The following is a 21,932-nucleotide window of genomic DNA, read 5'->3' as shown; positions in this document are numbered from 1 at the left end:
ACACGGCCCGTAAAACTTATCATTTAATGTTAAAATAATGATGCCGACGTTGAATGAAGAAAGGGTTACTATTTAACATTAAACAGATGACTATAAACATTTTGTATCGCGTTTATATTATAATATAATTACTCCTTCAGATATTAAATAAAAATTCTTTTTTTTTTTTTTATTATTATTTAATACCGCATGCCGTTGGCAGTCAACCATGTTTCGCGCGTTTAACTCAACGTCCCGGCGGCTGTAGATTGAAACGCGAAGCGACTTATTTGCATAACTGTTCGCCGTGTTGCGCCGCACCGACACGCCGCGATTAATTCCCATTTAACGGCGATAAATGCGGTCATCGTTGATTTGTTTCGCCGCGGTTTTACGATGCGATATTCGCCCGCTCGTGCGTCATTAAGTGTTCGGAACGGCGCTAAAAAATGGCGTGCAGCTCTCGACGCAATTAGGCTTGTCTCGCGGCAGAGCCAATGACCTTGTTACCGATTGAAACGGCTACACGGCTGTATGAGCGACATGATTAGCGCTTTGCGCAACCGTTCAACATATCTTTGTGCAAGCCCCATTGATAACTCACGGAAATCGATTCGACTTGGTAACGAATCGTAAAATACTACCAGAAGTTTGAGAAGTCGAGTCTCGTTGTTTTTTTTTTTTTTTTTTTCGGCACCGCACCTTGTCGCGAAGTAAATAGGGAAAAGGGCCACTATTGCCGAGAAAAACTTGTGATTTCGCTGCGTAATCGTGACGCGCAATACGTCTCGTTTATTTCGACTTGAAACTCATGAAAGTTAGACCGCTTTTACGATTATGTATTTAATTCTGAAGAATCTTTTCATCCGGTTGCGGCGGTTTACTGCCCGTTAGCGTCGCTTATTAACGTCGCATTTCCATTCGTCGTTCACGTGCATCGCGTTATTGTACGTAATTGACAGGTGAACCGATTAATCGCATTGCAAACCACGGGCCGATTAATAAAAGCGCGCTCGCGTTGACCAAAATTAAATGGGACTCATTAAACTCGTGTGTTTTACATCTCGCGTTGCGTTTATCACGAAGGTCGACAATTGTCCGAGGGAATTTTAGATATCGAGAGGAATAATGAACGAGTGAGACCGGCATTCGAATAATAAAAATAATATAATAAGTTTGTAATAAATTATAATAAAGTTATGTAATGCGTTGATGAAATAATATAAATTTCGAAAAAATAAAATAAAATCAATCGACAAACAAATCATCAATTATTTTTGCATAAGAGAAAATGTATAATTATCTGTTGCATTCATTATTCATCTTTTCTCAAATGTTAACTAAATTTCCGGCTAGCGCCGTTATCGGTATTCGATGCTACTTGATTATTTCTTGGTCAATTCTCGTAATCGCAAATCGATAACTAAATTTTCAGTTTTCCAGCGAGTCCTCGCTGAGAAACAATCAGTTTAGTAAATTCAAGAGTCTGCTCACGTTTTGTAAATGATTCCACGACTAGTCAAACGCTTTTTGAAACCAGCGTTTTCGTATCAGCGGTTCTTTCAGCGTCACAAACAAAAAAAAGAAACAAAAAAAGGAAAAAAAAAAAAGAAAAGAAAAAAAAGAAAGAAAGAAAAGAAAAGCGCTGCTGCCGAACTCGCTCGTTTCAACGCTCAACACCTGTTGAATCATTAGCCCGTCTGCGAGCTTAACGAGTACGGCAGGTAAGTCAGTGAATGACACGCATAGTGCGCGTTTACGAGCGGTCTGTCTAATTGGCACGCACTCACTTTTAAAAGCGCAGCATCCGCAGTCGTCGTCGTCGTCGGTACGGTCGTTCTATTTCGTTTGCGACTACAGACTAACGGAATCGCGTTATAAATTCAAATGCAATTGCAACAAGAGCGCTTCAGTTTGTAACAGAAACTGCTGCGGATGTTTGAAGCTCCCCCTTCTCTCTCTCTTTCTCTTTCTCTTTGTAAGTCTAAAAATAACTTCGTTTATTCGCTACAGACTCGAGCCGTCTACCGGGCTTTGTAATACCTTCGGGACTAACTCTTCGGCTTTTCAAAAATCGCGTATCCGCGTGCAGCAAATTGAGACACCTCGGGAGAATGATCCGCGTACGAAAGAGAAATACTCGTTTCCGATGGGTTTTATCATCGTGGCTCGTGAAATTGATATGCTTGCGCGCAAACATCGCCCGGGTCACGGTCATCTCTTCCCGCACTTTCTTACCCTTCTTTCTGGCAAGCAGCTGAGAAACTCTCGGCTGTTCTCGATTCCCCTAACAAATCCCCGGGATAGTCGGCGAAGTTTCGGCAAATGTTACGATCAAACAACGACCGAGGGGGAGGGGGAGGGAGGGAGGGTGTCGCCGAATAAACTGTTGAATCGCCACCCGTATAAAATCGGTTTAAATCAACCGTCGGTGTCCTACGACCCCGTTTGTCTTACCCCGTGCCTTTTTGCGAGTTACCTGGCTGCTGCCCGCCTCGACGATTCCGTCCGACTTTAACGAAGAAACTTCGACATTTACTTCACGCCCACCGTCGCTTTCTTCGACGCAGTTCCCTCTTCCCTTTGTCTTTTTCGGTTTGCATTCATTATTCAAAACCAGCGCAGCGGGAGTAATAATTACAACGCTTGTTATTAAGAAGTAATTAGAAATAAATAGAAGTCAATAATAAGAGACGTGACTTTTTTCGGCGCTGTACGAACGATGGCTTATCGTTTTCGCGTTGGCGGTTCGGGAAACGAGTTCATTAACGACGCAAATTACGTTAACGCATGTCGATAATGGTATAACGAGGTGAATCGCGATGATGATTATCTTCGGATTGACATTTGGCCGATAATTGAAACGAAGAACTTCATTATACCTACTGCTTCTAACGATTGAACTGTTCGTCACTCTGTATTGCGATAAATCGCGTCGATCACGCTCGTCCGTTTTCTTTTGCTCTTGTTAAAAGAGCTCGCCGTCTTTCTCTCTCTTTCTCTATTTCTCTCGCTGCGATTCTCTATCTGGTACGTTTGCCTTTTGAGCGTCGTCCGGTGATTTAAACGGCACGGAGGTGGACCGGAGCGCGCATTACGCTTGTCGCAATAGTAATTGCTGGGCGCGCTTTATAAAGGGCCAGCATGTCCCGCCGCGTCTCCCCCTTTTATCCCCCTATCTCTTTTTCGCTTTTCACGGCTTGGGAACGTCGGCGAAGGCGAACGGGGGCGACGACGGGGAGAGCGAGAGACGCGTCTCTCGGCGCTGCTCATTGTGCGATACCGAGGGGTTGTCCGCCATGTATTCTCCGTTCTGCCCGCGCACATGCACAATGCGCCGCAATAACGCCGTCCAAAAGTCAGCTCCGCTCCGCGGAAATAGAAGGCTCTCGCCCGCGCGGCCCTCGGTTATTAAGTCCTTAACCGAAAACGTGACGCGCGCTCGCCTATCTCCTGCCGCTCGGCGTTATCGGCATCACGATCGCGTGAGATTGCAATTTCTCGGGCGACGCGCGGTGCTCCGACCTCTTCATTGTTCAACTGCCGATACTTTTTATCTCGTCCTCGAGCAGCGTCGTTTTTATCTGTCGATATCCACGGGCGGAATTGGCGTTTGTCGGGGGCGCGTTAACGCGGCCCCCTCGCGAAAGGGAATCACGCGCCCTTCGGTGCCGCGTGCAAGCCCGTTCACGTTTTATCTTTGAAAAGTCTCGCGTATTCCCGTCCCAGAGGGAAGGGTAGGGGGAAAGGTTAAACGGCCGTCACTTACGTAGGGCGATGTCGAATGAAAAGGGAAAGGGGGAACGTGTGTGCGTGAGCGCGCGATGCGTCATTTTGGTTAAAACTGGTACCACGCGGAAGGCGATGCACGGCGCGGGGTGAACGTACTCGTGCGCACGCGAGATAGAAGACGGGGGAGCGAGAAAGAGAGAACGACCGCGACGGGGAAGCGAGAGGGCGAGGGTGCGCGGGAAATTGTAAAAGCGAGACGACCGACCATCGATCGGGACTGCACTTTCCCCGGAACTGCACCCTAACCGCCAAAACAGAGAAACCGTATGGCCGTTGAACGGCTCCTCGTTCTCATTGTATCACCCGGCCGCGTTTATCTTATCTCCTCGGCTCCGATTACAGCGGGAAGTGAGCCGATTAAATAAAAAAAAAAAATAAATAACTAAACTGTAAATAATAAATAAGGAATAAACAATAAAGAAATTGAACTTGAGTTTCTTTGTCGCGTAATACGTAACCCGCGAGATCGAATCGTCGAAATCGCGCGAAGGGATTATCGACGGAAATGGGAGAGTTATATGTTTCTTATCAGCCTCTCAAATGTTTCACGACAAGGCGATTGTGGAATTACATACTGCGACTTAATGCCGCTGCGTTGTCCGATAACGAGTATATCGACAAATATCGCTAACGCAGAATAACGTAATGCAGAAGTTGTTTCGTAATTTACGGCACAGTTACCCGACTGCCGATCGAGTTTACAATGGCCGGGGCATTGGTATTGGCGCTGATTGGGACTTCTGACTCCCGCGGGAGGCAATAATGCGCTTTAAGTTCACCGTGATATTATTCACAGTTAGAGAACGGCGCGTCGATTGGAATTTAGAAGCGATCGGCCAACAGGGGACGCAGAAGGGGACCGAGGGAGTATTTCTGGGGCTTCGGGGATTCAGGGATTTACGAATGATCGACGTTTTCACGTGGATTACCTGACGAAGGGGTGGGAGGGGGGCAAAATAAAATTAGAACCGGGAGCGAGACGGAATTTAACTGGGCGCCAAAGATGCATTTCTCTCATTTTTCTCGTCGGTGTTTGCTGGAAATTTTTTTTTTCTTTCTCTCCTTCTTGAAATCGAAACCAGATCCTCGGAATGAAAACGAGATTACTATATTATCGGGGCCGATGGGAAGTATCATACGTGCGAGGCATCGTAATTCACGGCCGGGATAAAGCACGGGCGATCGGTCAGAGTGCACGGCGCAATGATTAACGATAACAGCCGCATTTACGGATGGTGGGAACGTGCTGGATACACTTTTTGCATTCATTTCGCGCCGGGCGGGGAGGGAGGGAAGAAGTTTGCATTTTATTTATTTCACGAGATACGCGCCGCTCTCGGTCCTCTCTTCGCCGCGCAAGTTTGTCTGCTAAGCTCGTTGGGTCGAATTGAAAAAGTTCCGATATATTTCCCGGTTTTGTTGAAAGGGAAATATTGAGATACACCACGTACGGGAGCGCCGTTGCCCCCGCGCGGAATAAATCGCCGCGATTGAATATTTTTCTTGCCGGATCTCTCCGGACCGACTAGACGCATAAAACCCCGCAATGATAAGCCGCGAATTTGTTCGCGCTTTACTTCGCGTACTTCGTACCTTGTGGGTAATGTTACTTTTTTAATCCCGCGTTATAACCCCGGAAGACGACTCTCAAGCGAGATATTGTTGGGAATGTCAGAGTTTATAAATGCAGTTCTAACTAGCGACTGTTGCGAGGCAGCTTTAATATATACATATGTATATATAATGTTAAAATTAATAAAATTAATAATTTAAATCAATCATATATTATAATTACGTTATGTTATATTATTATAAATATATTATATAGACGCAATATGATGTGACACGTCATTAAAGGCAGTATTGCGAATCAAATTAGTTGCACAACGCTGAAGCAAAATATATATATATAAGTATATTTTTTTTTTTAATTAGACGCCGCGTTGCTTCGCGTGCAGAAGTATCGACTTTAATCAATGTCGCGTATTACATTCCTTTCAAAAGTGATCGGCGGGGATTTTTCAGCGCGCCGATTCTCGACGTTCGAGACCCGGTACGATAATTAAATCCGCTTGATCACTGCGCGGGCGTACACTCGGGCGGCCCGTGAGCTTTGAGCTCGTAAAGTCTACGAACTGTCGAACGCGAACCAATTACCGTAACTAATTAGCCATTTGGGCTTCGGGAGCTTTAGACTTCGCTAAGTGAGCGCGACTATTGCACGAATGGGAAACGGAAACTGACGGGGCGAGGAGAGGAATTCGCGTTGTTAGGTGTAGACTTAAGTCACTCGCGTGAATCTCCCTATGGTTTAAATCCTGTTGTTGCCCGCTGAGCCCTTAAATCACGCTTGCGATAAACGGGCGATAATTCGGTTCTCCACGTTATATTTTTCCGTCCACTTTGTGTATCGCGCGCGTATTCCGCTTTTCGCGGCACCTATTTTGCAATCCCTCCTCGTTAACGCGTTCCCGACGAGCATCGGGGGGGAGGCTTTTTGTTGCACGCCGCGCCACCGAGAATAGGATCGCGACGCTAATTAATATCCGCGGGAGACCGAACGGAGACATGCTCGTCCGAGAGGCGCCTGGCGCGCGGGTGAAAATCCATTGTGGGATTAAATAAGAGCGTTCGGAGCGAGGGCTCAAAATGACGATGTCACCGTCGACTTAACGCCGCAAACAGACACCCCTGATCGATGATCGCGTGCTTTCGCGCGAATTGATGTAATCTATCGCATTTACGCGACGTATCTCGAACGAGACGGATCACCGCGCAGGTGAACATTCACTTTCCTACGCCCTATTTTAATTTAATTGCTATAATGCAGGGCATCATGTATGACTTTAATTAATTAATCCGAGTGTTTACGGATAATCTCGAATGCATATCTTAAATGTACACTTGTTCTTTTTTTTAGGGTAATTTATATATCTTTTAATGAAAAAATTATACACTGCGTAGAATTCGTACATTCGTTGATAATTTTTTTTTCTTTTTTTTTAATAAATAATTAACAGAAAAGATAAGTTGTGATTAGTTTCGAATGATTTACACAAGTTGTAAATCGCTTTTCGGAATTCTACGGCAGCATCTGGATCATAGTCGAGATGGAGAGAAGGGGATTCATGGGCGAGCGGAATGCGGAGCGAGTTCCGCTTAACACAACGAACTATGCTATGCACTAATGCATAAACATAGCGCATGCTCTCGGGTTCGCCGACAGAAGCGATTTCCGTATGGCTGGCTGTACCAATTAGCATCTACGACAATTAAGCACGAAATACAATATCGAGAACTAGCAGTAGACGGAACTAACGTTAGGCTCGATTTTATTTAAGAATTTTATTCCGCCATTCTTTTTCTTATTTTAAGCATTTTAAGAACAATACAGAATATACTTAAAAGAATTATAGTTGGACTAATATTTTATTAACGTTACGTTTCTGTATTTTTGTACTTCTCATGATAGTTGATAATTTCTCGAAAATCTAAAAGAAAAATCTTCTTCTTCTTCTTTTTTTTTTTTTTTTTTTTTTAAATAGCTTGCCAAGAAAATTTGCCAAGAGCTTGCGCGTATTGAATCGATCGAAAAACACGCATTTTCAAACTGTTTTGGCCGTCGTTTTACTTGTCAGGGACGCTTTCAGCCGAGAGTTTATGAAGCACCGATGGCTCCTTATCGATACTTTGATCTATCGCCCGCGTTTTCGCGCAAACGTACGTTCCATCGCGTCGCATTCGGGAAAAGAAAGAACTCGGTAACTCGTCAAGAGCGCCGTTTTCCCGGCCAAGAATATCGGATCCATTGCGGGCGTCTTTGTTTACGGTGATTTTCTTGCAAGGCGGGTTCCGTCGACGACGACCCGAACGACGACGGCGACGAGCAGTAAGTAAGTTTCTGACGGGAAATCGATGTCTAAGCGCCATCGTGCTCGGCGGCGGCGGCTGCTACGGTAGATTGTGTAAGCTGGTTACAACGTGCGCAGCACGTAATAACGTCGGTGGGCAGGGTCGTTTTACCCGTTAGGTACTTTAAGCGCGATTCCTAGGGTCTGCGAAAGAGTTCGTAATCCGCAACAATTTTCCGACATTTTCATCCACGAGCTGAAAATTATGGAGGCATATCCTCCTTACCAGTACGTACGAATACATGCGCTATGTGCTGGTACGCGATACGTCGCTAAATTAAAGCTGCTCGAACTAAATGCTCTCTGTTTTCGGTCTCTAATCGTGGACTTAATTTTAAGAGGAAAACTTATTCTCGAGGAATTTTATTGCAAAATTATTCCTGTGATCATTAACATTCAATTAATGCCAATTTCACTTAATTTTCAAATTAATTACACGCCTGGAGTGGATAATGTTTTAATAATAGACGATAAAAGACGTTTTAAGATGATAAATCAGAGTTCAGAATACGGGAGGAAAACGGCCCTAAATTTAGCTGTATTTCGCTTCAAAAGAGCGCGATCAATGAGAAAAGGGCCAGAAGGGTCCTCTCTCTTTCCCACTCGCGCACATACGCCGTCTCTTTATTTCCTTCCTTTTCCTCTTAGAGATCTCGATTGCGGTTCCTTTTTTTTATTAGCTGAATACGCGGAGTGAGCAATTTATCGTTGGTCGTGTTGAAAACGTGAAAACCGGCACGGCGAGATTTACGCCGTATTTATGCATTACGACATAACTCTTCCGCGTTACGGTCCGACGATGAAATAACGCCGGGACGGGACTCGGAGGTGTTGTCCCGCACGGCGGAACGGAAAAACGGCCGGAGAATTCGCGGGCCGGCCAATAAATAACGTCACGCGGAATAATCAGCCGAGGTATCGAACGGCAGCGCCGGTTATCGCGAGCCAGCCGAGAATAAACCGAGCTGAGGGTAGATTAAAAAATAACAGACGAAGGAAAGGGAGAAAACAACGTGGACCGACGATAAACGGAAATAGTGGGCGCGCGGGTGGGGGAGAGGGGGGGGAGGCCCCACGCGATAAATTAATAATTCCCCGATACTGTAAATCGCGACGCACGTTCGTTGCCGTTGCCGCCGCCGCCGACCGCGCTTCGTTTTGTATGCAGCGGCCTCGTGTTTCTCTGCGATATCGCGTGCACGCGTCCCTTCGAAGAAGCACGTGGAACGTGAAACTCGGCGGGATCATATTTTACGGCCCGGCCGGTGGGGCCGGACGACGGCGGAAGCTCGCCGGGCGAATTATTAACGCGCCCCGTCGTCTACGTGAATTTTCTCGTGCGTGCGCTCGCGAGCGATTTAAATAGCACGCGAATTCGCCGGAAGACGCGTCTCTTTCTCTCTCTTTCTCTTTCTCGGAGAAAAGCTTGGCACGCGCGGTGATATGAAAATCACGGCGTCGATTCGCCGGAGCGACGAACACTCTGGCAATACTAATTAAAGGAAACTTCGGCGTGAACTGAAAGCGCGCGAGTCGCAGCGCGCTGGTTGATTCGCTGTTTTAACACTCGTCGCGCGTTGCGGAAATCGCTAAAGCTGGATTCCCTCGGCAGTTGTTTTCGTAAAACCTGCGAGCTCTGTTAATTCAATATTAGGAACCGCTTCCATTAGCGTTCGGTGGAGCGAGCTGCGATTTAATCAATTTTCTATCTTTTCCCCGAGAACGCAGTTTGGACGGAGGTGGAAAATTACGATTAAGTTTTTCAATTAAGCTTGCAAATTATATTTGCAGAGACGGTTCTATCCGAAAGACACCTCGGCGCTTTGATTTTCTTTAATCTAAATGTAACCCGTTCTTTATTTGCCTCGCTTGCATTCACGCGTCGTTTCCGCCGATTTAAACGGACGTTAATTAAATAACGGCGCGACGGGCTTTTATTAGCCGTTCACATGCTGGTAAATGATACGTGGGACGCGTGGAGGCTGCGCTTTGGAAAACCTTCAGTCTCGTAGACTTGCACATGCGCCGGGCCCGGAGAGCATTACAATATTGCGTCATCGTGTTGCGCTTGTGGTTTACGAGCTCGAGGCGCGTAATGTACCACGGCGCGGCGTGCCGTGGCGAGAGCGCGATGAAATAGTGTGCTTTTAGCGAACGGAGAATAACAAATAAGCCGCAATAAAGCAGCGGGGGGATAGCATTGGCCCGATCCTTCCAGGGAACTCGGACTCCGGAAAGGGTTTTAAAGGACTCGCGTCTTTCGTTCAGCTGCGAAACAGCTTTTCCTTTGCACGCGTCACGCGATAGTTTTTTTTTAGTCGCAGAAATTTATATCGCGATGCGTTGTTGAAAAAAAAGAAAAAAACGCTTTGGAGTGTTCGAAATTCTAAGCGAATTCAACGCAGGCGGATCGCGCGTGAGATTTCGGACTTCGGCCGCAGGCGCGAAGAACGCGCGCGGGATTATCTTTGCCAGCTGGCCCTCGCGGTCGATGAGCGTCGCGGAAAGACTTGGCGATCGTCTCTTTACGTGGCCTGTGAATTGTCTAGTACGCCGTTATCGATCGGAGCGGATACGCGCGGGAGGCCGAGAAGAAACGCTTCCGCGAGGAAGCGTCGCTGCATAAAGAAGCGAGCCGGAGGATGGGAAAAGGGGTCGTGAAGGGTGAGACGGTGGGAAATTGCGAAGCCATAGCAATAAACTGTACCCGAGTTCTCTCAGGCGTTCGCTATCCCGTGCCTCGGCGGGTCTCCGACGACGGTATTCTTCCAACCGCGGGTTAGGGATAATTTCTGCGTGTCTCTCACTTTTTTTTTTTTTTTTTATCGCCACTTAGCGTCATTTCTGACAAACACGACGGATTTTCACAAACTATCGGGTTCTCAATATTTTCGAAAACGAGTCAATTCGTTTCTATCTTATCCGCTTCAAATGATTCACGCTGGCGATCCTTTATGGCTTCGAATTATTTATTCATTCGACGATAGTACGTAATCCGGCAGTATTACGCTAAAGAACGGGCCGTATTACGTCAGTCACAATGGGGCCAAAGAAAGAAAGGAATTCCTTATCAACCCGCGGCAGTCCAATATCTTCGGCTTGGCGCGCTTCCGAAATCGTCGGTTCAATTTGGCGCGCGTGCATCGTCTCGGTCATGGGGCCTTCAATCGAAAGTATCGACCGGATCGGTATCGCCGCGCGGGGTAGCTTTTGACTTTGCGAGAGAACTTTCGAAAAGCGCCGGATTACGGGGGGCGAATTGTTTCTCGCGCGCGGCGATAAGTTTATCGTTCGAGCGGTAAAACCTCGCCGCCTAAGCAGGTGCGAAACGATTTTCTCGTTCGCTCGGGAGGTGAGAGTGAGGCCCCGCGGGCTTTTTTTTTTTACATCGGGCGTGGTGTGCGTGTCTTGACATTGTTGCTGCAAGCCTAGTCGCGAAATCGATAACAGTGAGAACTACTCGAGGCGCGTTCATGCCGACTGCTTAACCGCTTGCTAGGGGCCATGAATTATTTACCGGTGTCGTTATCGTCGTCGTCGCCCGCGATCGTTCGACTCTACCAGATCCGCGATATTCGGATTCGGCGCACGGGGGGATCCTTGCCCTTCGCCGAAATCGATCTCGTACGCTACGTGCGCCAGGGTTAATTTGCTTGCGAGAGGTACTTGGTTCCGTCGTTTGCAGTGAGCGCGAAAAAAAATATAAAAAAATTAAAAAAAAAAGAACCGGAGGGACGGAGAGGAAGCGAGAACGAGCCAGGAAGACCATGGACCAGCCAAGGCCAGCTCGGATAAAAGCTGGGCGCAGCTTATTTATTGCTGTTCCCGCGCGATAGGAATAACTACACGGCGTTTACAGTAAGAACAATTTACGATAGGGCAAATTTCTTTATCACTTGTGAACGCGCAATTAAATCGTTTTTGTCTTGCTTTTTTCTTCTTTTAACCGCGCGATATTAAGCACGATCGATCCTCTCAGTTCGGTTGAAAATAAGCGTCTAATTCTTTTTTTTATTTTTTTTTACTCGCGAAGCATTCGCGGAAAACGCGTAACAATTTTATATCCGCACGTTAGGAATCGCAGCTGTAATTAACTCGCCGTAATTAGCGGTGTTTTTCACGTTTACGTCGGTGACGTCGACGCGAAGCGTTGATGAATTGCCGGACGGCCGACCAGACGTGGTCGAACAATGAGAGTATCGGAACGTAGGACGGCGGGAAGCGAGGCAATCGAGACCGCTAATGGAAAGATTAATTCGATCTTCCAGATCGCGCACTTTTCATCTTTCTCCCTCCTCGACTTTCTACCTTTCGTCTCTCCGTGATTTCATCGTTTCTCTTCCCGCGGCAGAGTCGCTGGCGGAGAGAAGCGCCATAAAAATTCCAACCCGGTCGGCTTAACGGTCGAGAAGTTACGTTCGCTCCTGAAAATGGTCTCTCTTTTTTTTCTTTTTTTTTTCCCCTCCCGCTGTACGCTGCCGTCGTACTGCGCATTCGACGGCGGAACTTCCGACGTGTTTGGAAAACTAAAAATCGAGTTCGTCAGATTTTTAACTCACGGTTATCGCGCGTAATAAGCCCTCGTGAAATTTAATTATCATTATTTTCATCTTATTAGCACCAAATTGGATCCATAATGCTCCTCCGCTCGGGTTGCTTCTGCTTATAATGTGCGCGAAGTTAACGCAATAATTAATGGCACGTTACGCCGCATGTGCGCGTAAAGTAACAATTAATTACATCACGTTGCCGCCTGTGCGCATAATATAGCGCCGATATATTACAAACAATCGCTAATTGCCAATAACAGCCGAGCTTTTCGATTTCCGTTATCAAATGTCTGCTTACATTGTTTTTTCAACCGCTCTTGCCTTACGAACCCTTGCATTTGTAAAAGTTATAAAAATATAGTAAATATACGATATGCGAAGTTGCTCTTTCCTTCGATTAATTTAATGCCTTTGTAAAATATGGTTTTGATAACGTCGGAAATATTATTACATAATGCGGGTCCATGTTCCTGAATTGATTTATCTCTCACAAGTTCAAGGGAACTTTTTCTAATGCTCGTTACTTTATCCGACGTTGTTTGGCAAATTTTGATGTGCGCGAAGTACACGAGTCCCTCGTCCACAATTTATCCCGCGGGCAAAAAGTCTCCCTCGACGCGTGGGAGGAAGAGAGAGGGGGGGTTTTTTTTTTTATTGGCTACTATTCTCCAACCTCTTTGATCGACCCTCCTTTATTAGTTCGACGTAAAGTACGTCGTTACGCTTATCGATTTTGTCGGCTTCCCAACGCGGCGATTGTCGGAATTGGGACAAAATCTGTGTCTCTCTTATCGGATATAAACGAGCCGTATAATGATGCTCGACTCCACAGATATTTACGAATGACCAAATGGACTCGTAAAGGGCGTGTCAATTTTACGAGGAAAATGTCGCCTTTGTAGGATGTTATCCGTGGAAAAGACGTCGCGCGAGCCTTTATCGTTTCATTCCTAATCTTTGACCAGTCCTGCCGCCGCTGGCCTCCGGATTGTGAAAGTTCGAAACTCGAATCGACAGATAAAACTCGTAAAAATGTTTCCGCGGCGAGTAAACTCGTAAGGGCGGCCCGTCGATCAGTTAAGAAATATTATTACGCAACTTCGAAATAAAAGTATATATTTTCGCCGTAAACTGTTTCTTGATATTAATGGAGTTTATTACTGCGCGATAAAAATTATAATTTAAAATCCGAGTTATATCATAATTGATGATTTATTTTCCAATATATTTTTTATGAAGTAATTTAAATTGATATGGGTTTTTTTTTCCTTTTTTTTTTTCCTTTCAAGAAATGTGATTACGAGATGTAATAGCTAAGATAATTTTATCGTGTATGTTCATTATCTCGCGTATGCATATTATTAACGCTTATTTCTGATCGAAGTTCACTTCTGATTGTTTCGTCGATAGAAGAGCGTCATCGAGCAAATACAATTCGCTCGAAATGGTTATCGACGAAACAAATAAACTCTACCCGACTGCAAGATTCTTGCAGTCTTGACCTCGAAGGCTTGACGAATCGAGTAATACACGTTGCAAACGCTTGCAACATAACGTCACTGCCTCGTTCGCCACGACGGGTACCCATGCGCGCCGATTTTAGACTCGTCGGAATCGTATCCTCGCAATGAAATTAAAATAAATGGACGGAAAATTGGGGCGCTCGTCGTTTTTGAAACGCTTTTTAATACCTTTTTACGCATTTCTTATGCATCGCTCGCGTATCGATCGACGTGGAGAATGAAGAGACTTCAGAGGCACTCGGTAAAACGTTCGGAAATAACGTTACGAGCGGAGTTCTAAATTTCACCGGTACGTTACCCCGACGTTAGTTGCCGAATCGTCCGGTTTGATGTGCCCTTAAACGATCTCGTGAATTTTCGGAATTTGTCGAGAAACGACAGCGTCAACTGTTCCGCGAGCAGAAGCTCGGCTCTCGAGTGGCTTCGCTCGTTTGCGACCGCCACCGAGCGCGAGGAGAATCATCGACACGTATAGCGGACGGGGGAGAGGGAGGGGGGGGAGCTGTTCGACGTTTTACGGTAACGAGTGGCTCGCGTACGAAGGCCCTAATTAGCGTTCCCGGCAGGCAGGTACCTAACTGTAGATTTAAAGGCGTGTACCACCGTCGATCCCGCCGGTGGGTAATGAACTCCGGGTACGCGAGGTACGGGACGTAGAGAAGAAAGGGAGACGCGGGAGGAAGAAGGGGGACGGGGGGGTGGAGAAGAGGAGACGCGGCTGGAGAGAAAGCCGTGGCGAAGGTAGAACGCTGGAAGGTAGAAGAATACGGTGCCGGAAGCGGATCTCGCGATAGGGTTAACGGTATCGGGAAGACGTTCGCCGACTGTCGTCGCGTGACCAGTTTAATTGGCCGCTAGCTCCTTTCCACCGCGATGGCCCGTCGCGGTTCTTCGCGGCGTCAGCGGAATCGACGCGTACCTTTTTCTCCTTCATTTCGTTACGGCGCCGTTCGGACGATGAAACCTGATTGGCACCAGCGCGAACATCGCGCGATAATCCAAGCCCCCCCCCCCGATGTGCACCGGTGAATTCTAACAAATTAGCCGCTCGAACGCGTAATTGTCACGCTGGAAATCGCGGAAGGTTGGATTTTCTCTGCGCCCTTTGATTCCGAGGAGTCTCGCCCGGTAGCTATTCCTCTAAACTTTGGAGAAACTTGCCGGCGAAGTTTCGCCCGCGTCAACTTCTCGGCGAAACGGATCGGCAAACGATATACGTTTTACTGGTATGTGTGCGCGCCCGCGCGCCAAAAGTACAAGGAGAGACGTATAATTTAATGTAAGGGCAAACATTTGCTTTTCCGCAGCCAATCTCGACTCCGATTTCCGTCGCCGCCGCCGCCGCCGCAAAACTCGCGCCATTAGCGTGGCTTTCGTCACGAATCTGTCCCGTTTCTCGTTCCTAAGAACAATGTCTTTGTTTCGAATTGAGATGACACTCGTCGCGCGAATGGAAACGACTTGATCTCTTACTAGCAACTGTTCTAATCTGGATATTCCATCGTTAAAGCAATTATCATTCGAGCGAAATATTATGTTAAAAGGACCCGAGGAAACTTAAGCGAATAATTAAGCATTTTTAATAAATCAACGCGAGAATAAGTTGAGATAAAACCCGCTAAACAATTTTGTTGGATCGTTAAATATTAACATTCAATATTTAGACACGTGTTTCAGTTTCGAAAACGTCAAGAATTAATATGTAATAATTATATTAACGAGACTAACGAGCGCTCCCTTTTGGAAAATTTTCGAGGGACTCTTATTCGAATGCGATCGACCAGATTTCTCGCGTGCCACGTTGAGAGCATTCACACGCTCGATCGATGCACTCGTGGCAAATTCGAAGCGATAATTACCTCGGGCGCGCGTTCGCCGGAAGAAATTCGTGTCATGTTTGAATGGAGAAGACGGAGTGTCTCGATCGTGCTGGAAACCTGTCGCACCTGCACACCGAGGTCAGGGACGATCCTCAATCGAGATAAAGCCTGAGAAGGCAGGCTGGCGGGCGAGCAAACTGGTTGATTCTCTGTCGCGGTTTCCAGCACGATCAACAAGATCGCCGGCGTATAAACGGCGTTTTTCCGCGAATATAAATATCGATCTTTAATTTGCCGGTCATTACGTTAATTACTTGCCACGATTAACGGGGCTCCTTCGCTCGGCCGTTTCGCGTGATTTTTAGCGAGCCTTGTTTACGCGACCGATTCGAAACGCGCCGGTGATGCGCCTACCACCTGAAATAAACAGCTCCGCCGGCTATTTAAATACCTGAATTTAGATTCTAGCGGCCGCTCGATTATTTGCGCTCTTAATTAGGTGAGTCGGGGAATAACCGCCGAGAAGAACTTGTTGCTGGAACTTCTTACGAAAGGGAAACGCGCGGGTATTCAAAGATCCGTATGTAGATCGCGCGCGGCTGCGAGAGAACCTTAATAAATCCTCGGACGCGGAGGGGATCCCCCGCCGCGTGAATTCACCTCGGCGCAAATTTACGCGCGGCGCGGAGAGCGAACTCGCGTGCGAACAAAGGGTCGATTAATCGGCGGTGGCTACAAATTTCCACGCGGATGCTGGACGGCGGCGCGACGTGCCTTTGACACGGCACGGCGGAGTTCACATACTCTCTCTCCTCTGACCCATATATAATCCTTCGTTCGATTAACGCCGCGGCTCTTAATTACGCCGTTTAATCGGTGTAATTAATCGCGCGACGGCCTCTTTTGCTCCTATTTGCTCGCGCGCGATGTTAATGCGCCCGTTCCGACAAATGATTGCTGGAAACGCCGCGAAGTATCCTAATTTATGAGCTCGTACGTTATCGCGCGTCGGTTTTAGCGATTTCGCGAGATTAGCCGGGCGCAATCGACGCGTGAGTACCCGTTAAGCCTCAAAAAGTAACGCCGGATTCCAGCGAACGGCATTTTTACGCGAGAACTACGCGCTCCTCGCGTCACCGTTTAATTATAAAATATATTTAGTTTTTTTTACCGTTCTATGATTTGATGAAACGTTACTACCACGTGGAAAGTCTATTACTATAATAATGTAATCACAGCTGTGCCGGAAATAAGAGACGCACGACGTATGTAGGAAGACGCGTCGCGTTTGCCAGTCGCGTTATCTTTCAGATAATGAATTATTACGGCGACGGCGTTTGAAGAAGATCGAAAGATGAGTCGACGCGAAGTTAACAACTCGCTCGCTGCGGAGAAAGTAATCGGGCGTATTATTCGATTAAAAGTAATCGCTTCCTAGCGACCAGAAGGGTCAGTAGAAAGTTACGGCAAGTGGAAATGAGTCGGCGAGCGTACTTTTAATTCAAACCACGATTTACTTCTCGGTCTTGATGACAAGTTGCCTTGAAGTGATTTGTTCTTTAGCGAACTAAATAAGAAAAAAAAAAAAATAGCAGTTTTTACTCGACGAAGTCGCTCGAACATTCTGTTTTACGTAACTTTTTAAATTTTAACCTTAAATGCCTTCGTGGCGCTTTTATATTCTTCTGATTAAGTAATAGACTTCGAAATAAGTACTGCAGCAAGTACACGTACTACAATTAATTTAAAATTCGTGCCGTGGCGAGCTCGAGGTAAAACAGTAGCTTTGCGTACCGCGTGTATCGTGCGTGCGTGTTGATCAAGAGTCGCGAGATGAAGGAGTTCTTCTGCGATCTGCGTGCATTAGTTATATCCGCGCTCTGTCTCCGCGGCCGCTCGCTTTCGCTTTCGCTTTCTCCTTAGCGTGCCATCTCGCAGTAACGTTTCGCCGGCTCTGCCGCGAAGAAAAGAGAGACGGGACCGCGTAGCGGCGAGAGAGCAATGCCACGTCTCAAGGCGCCACGCCTATACGCGTATCGGTAATTTAATAATAGACCGGAGTCTATTACCGCGCGCCCTATGACGGTTATTACGAGTCGGACACGGGCGATTGGCGGATCGATATGCATAACGTTTAAGTATAGCACCGGTTACGAATGTTGCGCCCGACAGCGCGCCGTTATCTAACCGAGCGATTTATCCCACGCGACAATTTGGCGTTTATCGGGGAAACGCGGCTCGCAATTCACGCTGCCATTGACATTCACGCCGCGATTATCGCATTCAATGTGGACATTACGCGAGCCGCTGAATTCTGAAATTATGATTTTTAAGGGCCCCCGACACGTTCGGTCGTCGCCGAAGGATTTTATAGGGTTCTAATTTAAATTTTAGGGGAAAAAAGTATTGAGTGATTTGCGGGTCTTGAAAGTAAGATAACTTTGCGCGAAGGTGGGGCTCCTGCCGTTATCGTTGAGACTTTCGATCGAGCGAAGATAAGTGCCGGCAGTACGAAGCTGTGCGGGTCGTCAAATAGCGCCGGGCCGATCGTTCGCCGAATAATTCAGGCGATTTTCTATCGAGATCATCTCAGAATGCCATCGAACTTTCTCTTTCTCTTTTTCTTCTTTTCATCTCCTTTTCTTTCTTTCTTTTTCTTCTTCTTTTTTTTTTCTTTTTTTTTCTTTTTCCTTTTTTGTCTAGCCGAATAAAAGCCGCAGAAAGAGCGGGAGAACAAAAGAGAGAGAGAGAGAGAGACGGAAAGATGGAGGAATAGAGTTAGTAACGAAATTACTCGTTCTGAAACCCGGAGAAACCGGTTCTCGAAGTCGCGGCTCGAGAGTCTCGCTCGTTTACCTCGGTTTCCACTCGCAGGCGAGGTACCAACGCGGCCAGATACCGAGATGCCCGCGTGAGGGATTAGAAGAGGACTGGTATGCCCACGTAGAGCAGCGCGGCACGCGGTTTTTCCGACTCTCGGACACTGCGACCTTGTCGCATCGTGAAAAAAAAAAAAAAGAGGCCCTCGTACCTTTCTTTCCGGACAAAGAGACCTTCTCCGTGAAACAATATATTAAAAAAAAAAAAAATAAATCTACCAAATTTTCTGAATATTTGCCAAAAATTAATAGACCGAATCATTTATGAAGTGCACGCTGCAACGATGAATATATATATAATTTATTGAAATGAAAACCACGCTATTGCGACGAACTGAACATCCGATTGCATGAAACTCTGTGTTTGTCTCTTTGTACGCGACCGAACAATATTACACGTAATTACACGTCTGCAACGTAATTAATTTAATCGCGCCGCATTCAATTCCGTATTGCGTGCGTTTCTGTCGTGCGCGCAAGACCGTTGCTTTTCGAGAGGGGTATCGCTTTCCATCTCGCAGACGTGTAAACATCCATCTCGACAGCAAGAAGCATCTTCTCGGGCCGCGATTAGTTAACTGCGTTTATCCTTTGTTCAGGCTGGCACGCATTACAATTCATTATAATGAAGATAGTCTGCGAAGTAGTCTGCCTTGAGGATAATGAGCCGATTATATACGGAGCGTACGTGCAGCGCGAGACTCTCTTGATCGTAATGAATTCGATGGGAGCGAAGACGAAGAGCGCGCGAACGAACGAGAGCGAGCGAGCGAGCGATTCGCTCCTTTCCGGATGCTGCGCTGCGTGCTGGCAAGCACGGGCGTCGAGGCGTAAGCGCGAATGGAATTCGAGAGTAAGAAGCCGAGGGGAGACAGGAATGCCTGGAACGAGCACGACGACACGACTTACCGTTACGCATTTCCGCGAAAGAACGAAAATTGCCGTTTCACTTCTTAAACCTTTCCTTCGAGAGAGAAAGAGAAAAAGGGGGACAGTTCTCTATTTTTGTACCGCCGGATCAGCTAACGAATTAATTTGGCAACCGGTTTTTTTTTTATTTTACTTATAAATATAAAAAGAAATAAAATTATAGGGCATGAATTTTATATTTAATAATTAATTCGGGTTTTTTTTATTGATACTAGTTAAAAGTCTGGTTCGCCGCGAACGGAAATATTTATTTTCAAATATGAAAACTTTCTCTCGCATGTCTCAAATCGCTTTGTTTCGACATAGATGCGCATGTTTTTTAATGCGTTAAAAGATTTGTTTCTCTGCGCTCGTTGTGGCAACGAACTTTTCGATATTGAACGCGGAAAACCGCGGTATATGGAGAGAAAAAAAAAAAAGCAAAATTGCAGGAAAAAAGAAAATAAACGCACTCGCGGATTGTCGACGCTAAATGCATTCGTCGCCCGATTCGGCGCACGTACTCGTGAAGTGCGCTCGCAACTCCTCGCGTCGAATTTTTTTTTTTTGCGTCCCTCTCCGGCGCGTCCCTGCTTCATGAATATTCCGCCGTTCATTACGACAACTCCGTTGGCCATTGTTGCTTACCGGAACAGCCGTTGCTCATACGCGGCCACGAAATTTTGAAAGCTCACCACGGGAAACGCGCGGCCCTTCGCGTTGAAGGCAATGCGATTTTAATTCGCTCCTGCTTTAACCGAACGAGAGGATCGGTTCCGTTCTCTACTTACACGCCGCCAAATTGTTTTGATCGAATAACATTAAATTGTTATAATTATTCTGTTAACGAACCGAGAATCACGTATCCGTTGGTTAATGAATTTGTATCGGGTGGATAATACCTGGCTATTATTTGCGGCAATGATGAAAACGCGTTAATTGCAGTTTTGGTGCGCTAAAGATGAGAGCGCTCGAGGCCCGCCTGCAATTATCGGCGCAACCGATTAACATTACTCGTAACGCGCGGGGTACGCGATACCGTTCGCGTGTCTTTAAACCGGGATTAACCTTTCGCGAAGTTTTGATGGATCACCTGGCATTACAAATTGCCGCTTAATCCATCAGCCAAGTTCAGCAGTTGCGGCAATTATTTTAACGTTCGCATGCGCTCCGGCTCTTGCCGGCTCGTGCACTTTGGCCACGTTCGAAATTGCGTGGCCATGTACGCACGACACCTGATATACGCGTTCGCTTTGCGTCGCGTCGCAGACTGTCGATTTAAAGCGATGAGGGGAAACAATTTCGCGAAAGTGACCGGTTTTTTAGTAAAAGTTTCTCAACGCGTTATTTCTTATTTTATTTAGAAAGACTAGAAGAAGTCATACGCGCGCTACGCGCGCGCTGTTTTTTGAGGGACCCCAATTATAAACTACGAAACAAAAACCATGCGACTCACCGATCTGCATGAGCTTCAGCGGAGTTGAAGAATTCTGCCGGTGACTGTAACATAAAAAAAAAAATATTAATGTAGACATGAATATTAATTAATCAAATTAATAAAAAAAAAAAGTAAAAGTTGATATTTAATAAAGATTTTATAAAAGAAATTTATGCTCACCTAAGAGTTGCTCCGCCGATGCAGGATGCCTCCTGAGCCTGCTCATCCTCTCAGATGGGACGTGACGAGCCATCCTTCCGCGCACAAGTAACTCGCGAACGCGTCCGGGTGAAGCTACAATCGCGAAAATTACTTAACAAATTTTTCGACACTCCCGAATAAAAAAGAATCGTAAAAAAACGCCCGGTAACTATCGGCAGCCCCGAACGACCGACGAACCGGCTGCTGTTCGTATTCGTATAATTTTGGCGAGCGACCCTTTTCTCCTTTGGATTTTTATCTAAGCAGAATTCTTGTTTCGCTCAGATAAAAATCCAAAGAAGTGATGAGCTGTAATAATATCAACGTAAATTCCATACAAGTGTATGCAATTTACATTGATATCTAAAATTGAAATTAATACAATTTATAATTTATTAAACATTTTTTTAATTTACCTATAACGACCTATATCATTTTAAAAGTTTTATTATTTTAGATTACCGGCGCGGTGTATTATTTTATTTATTACTAATATAAGGGTGTCGCGGATAATATAAAAATGTTTCCCACCCGAAATACTAAATTCTATATAAGTTTTAAAAAATTAAAGATACGACTCACAGATAGATTATGCTGGCGGCGGAGTACTGGTAAGAGGACCTGTAACAAATAAATGAAAAAAATTAATTTGTAGAGATCTCAATTTTTTTAATTTAATTTAAACAGCAAAGATAAAAAAAATTGATTCTTACCAGTGGGTTGCTCCGCCGATGCAGGATGCCTTTCCTAGGCCTCCTCCTCCTCTCAGCACTGGCCACCTCAAGGGGGATGTCAGGCTGGTGCTCCTTCGATGAAAGTGGAGTTTTATCTGAAACAAAAAAATTATATTTGATTAGCGAAAATGACGAAAATTAAAGGTGCTGCGTTACAAGTAATTACAACTATTATATGTGAAGTATTCACTTCACA

General features: G+C 46.0%; 2 protein-coding genes across 6 annotated transcripts in view; one reads left to right on the top strand and one right to left on the bottom strand.

Moving 5' to 3' along the window:
- Positions 1-21,932, top strand: part of LOC139101155 (uncharacterized) — a 166,145-nt gene that overhangs the window by 64,162 nt on the left and 80,051 nt on the right. The gene's annotated exons all lie outside the window — the stretch shown is intronic.
- Positions 19,111-21,932, bottom strand: part of LOC139101479 (uncharacterized) — a 53,895-nt gene continuing 51,073 nt past the window's right edge. Inside the window, exons 4-5 of the mRNA XM_070654639.1 lie at positions 21,716-21,831; positions 19,111-21,623 (exon numbers count right to left, since the gene is read on the bottom strand). Coding sequence (XP_070510740.1) covers positions 21,581-21,623; positions 21,716-21,831 — 159 coding nt within the window. The 3' untranslated portion in view covers positions 19,111-21,580. The remainder of the gene's footprint in view (positions 21,624-21,715; positions 21,832-21,932) is intronic.

The sequence above is a fragment of the Cardiocondyla obscurior genome, linkage group LG01, assembly GCF_019399895.1.
Source record: "Cardiocondyla obscurior isolate alpha-2009 linkage group LG01, Cobs3.1, whole genome shotgun sequence".
Taxonomy (NCBI): Eukaryota; Metazoa; Arthropoda; class Insecta; order Hymenoptera; family Formicidae; genus Cardiocondyla; species Cardiocondyla obscurior.
Note: the sequence above shows the minus strand (reverse complement) of the source record. Positions and strands in the feature narration are given on the sequence as shown.